Source organism: Triticum urartu, chromosome 2A (assembly GCF_056163025.1).
Source record: "Triticum urartu cultivar PI428250 chromosome 2A, HENAU_Tu73, whole genome shotgun sequence".
NCBI lineage: Eukaryota > Viridiplantae > Streptophyta > Magnoliopsida > Poales > Poaceae > Triticum > Triticum urartu.
In genome coordinates, this window is record NC_141874.1 from 695,422,879 (window position 1) to 695,424,790 (window position 1,912).

Sequence of the window (1,912 nt, forward strand, 5' to 3'; positions counted from 1 at the left end):
GCCAATATGCCATATGCCATATGCACACCAGAATCAATAAACGTTGACGACGAGGGCCACGAAGGGTGCCATGCATGCCAACCCAGCGTGCATAATTAAGTCTGAACTGCTGCCCCTCGTGGAAACTCGGCGACCGGCGACCTCACCAGACCCCATCTGGCACCAACCCTGCGCTCCGGGACACCTATTTATAGCACTCGCCACGCACGCTCTCGGCAACCAAGCAGCTACTTGCACTCGCAATACAATCCTCTGACTGAGCTCATAGCGTTCGCACCTGCCCGTCTTAACTAGTTGATCACCGCGGCAATGGCCTCCACCAACAGCTGGACCCATGAGATCGAGTCGTCGGTCGCAGCACCGCGCCTGTTCCGCGCCGGCGTGATGGACTGGCACACTCTCGCGCCCAAGCTCGCGCCACACATCGTCGCCAGCGCTCACCCCGTGGAAGGCGAAGGTGGCATCGGCAGCGTCAGGCAGTTCAACTTCACCTCAGGTACGTACGCATCACAATCACATACAATCTATGCATGTCACCTCAGCCTGGCAATCCGACATGTTTACATCTTCAGGCGGCGCCGCGGCATAACACGCGATTGTTTGATCATGCAGCCATGCCCTTTAGCATCATGAAGGAGAGGCTCGAGTTCCTGGACGCGGGCAAGTGCGAGTGCAAGTCGACCCTCATTGAGGGCGGCGGCATCGGCTCGGCCATCGAGACCGCAACGTCGCACATCAAGGTGGAGCCGGCGGCCAACGGCCGGAGCGTCGTGAAGGTGGACTCGACGTACAAGCTGCTGCCAGGCGTGGAGGTGAATGACGAGATCACCAAGGCCAAGGAGTCTGTCACGGCCATCTTCAAGGCTGCCGAGGCCTACCTCATCGCCAACCCCGACGCCTACAACTGAATCAGATGAGAGGCATCATATATGATTATGATGCCCTTAGTTTGATTTTTGTGTGTTTTCTTCTCGATGTAATAAAGCTGCTCCAATCTCTAAGCTATAGTGGTGACGCCGAGCGCGAGAGCACCGACCAGAGTGTGGACGTGAGAAGTTAAAAAGTTGAGTATTTGTAACTACCAAAGGGTTCTGTTGTTTCATGATATTGGTGCTTGCTTATGTGAAATACCTAAACACTCTTATATACAGCCTGGGTTCTGTTGTTTCATGATATTGGTGCTTGCTTATGTGAAATACCTAAACACTCTTATATACAGCCTCCGTTCTATAATTCTTGTCGTGGTTAGTTTTGACCCAAAAGTATGACAAGAATTATGAAACCGAGGGAGTATTTGGATTTGGAAGTTTATTTGTCGACCTCTTACACAACTCTTATATGTATGTGAAATACCTAAACAATCTCCCGGAAAATAGAAAAACTAAACACACTTATGCACAAAATAGAAAAATGTTTATATGGCGTCAAAGTCTTTTTTTAGGCCACCCGCCAAAAAAGAAGTCTTTTTTTAGGAATCCAAGAAAGACTTTTATTTGCTACTCCCTTTGTTCCTAAATATAAGCCGTTTTAGAGATTTCAACATCGATTACATACGGAGCAAAGTGTGCGAATCGACACTCTAAAATATGTCTATATACATCCGTATGTAGTTCATATTGAAATGTCTAAAAAGCTTTATATTTAGAAGCAGAGGGAGTGGAACATAATTTCATTTTCTCTTTTCAAGTTGTAAGAGACAGTCGATATGTCATTGTGCTTTATTTTGGCATCATTTTTCGACAAGTGCATCTATAATCTACTGGGCCCTTGTTGGCAAGTGAAACTCAAGTTCTCATGTATGCCCTTCCCGAAGGTAACTTACACTTGTGTATAATGAGTAACAAAAATGCAAATTGTATTAGGAGTCCTTAAACTTTCAAGACCTTCTGGCTTGCCTTTTATTTATTTTTTG

The 1,912-nt window shown here is 47.1% G+C and overlaps 1 protein-coding gene across 1 annotated transcript; it reads left to right on the plus strand.

Moving 5' to 3' along the window:
- The first annotated feature begins 228 nt into the window (after positions 1–228).
- LOC125534169 (pathogenesis-related protein 1-like) lies at positions 229–1,144 on the plus strand. Its single transcript, XM_048697451.2, has 2 exons — positions 229–496; positions 613–1,144. Exons 1-2 carry the CDS (start codon positions 310–312, stop codon positions 906–908), a joined length of 483 nt encoding a protein of 160 aa, XP_048553408.1. The 5' UTR covers positions 229–309; the 3' UTR covers positions 909–1,144.
- Positions 1,145–1,912: the final 768 nt, after the last annotated feature.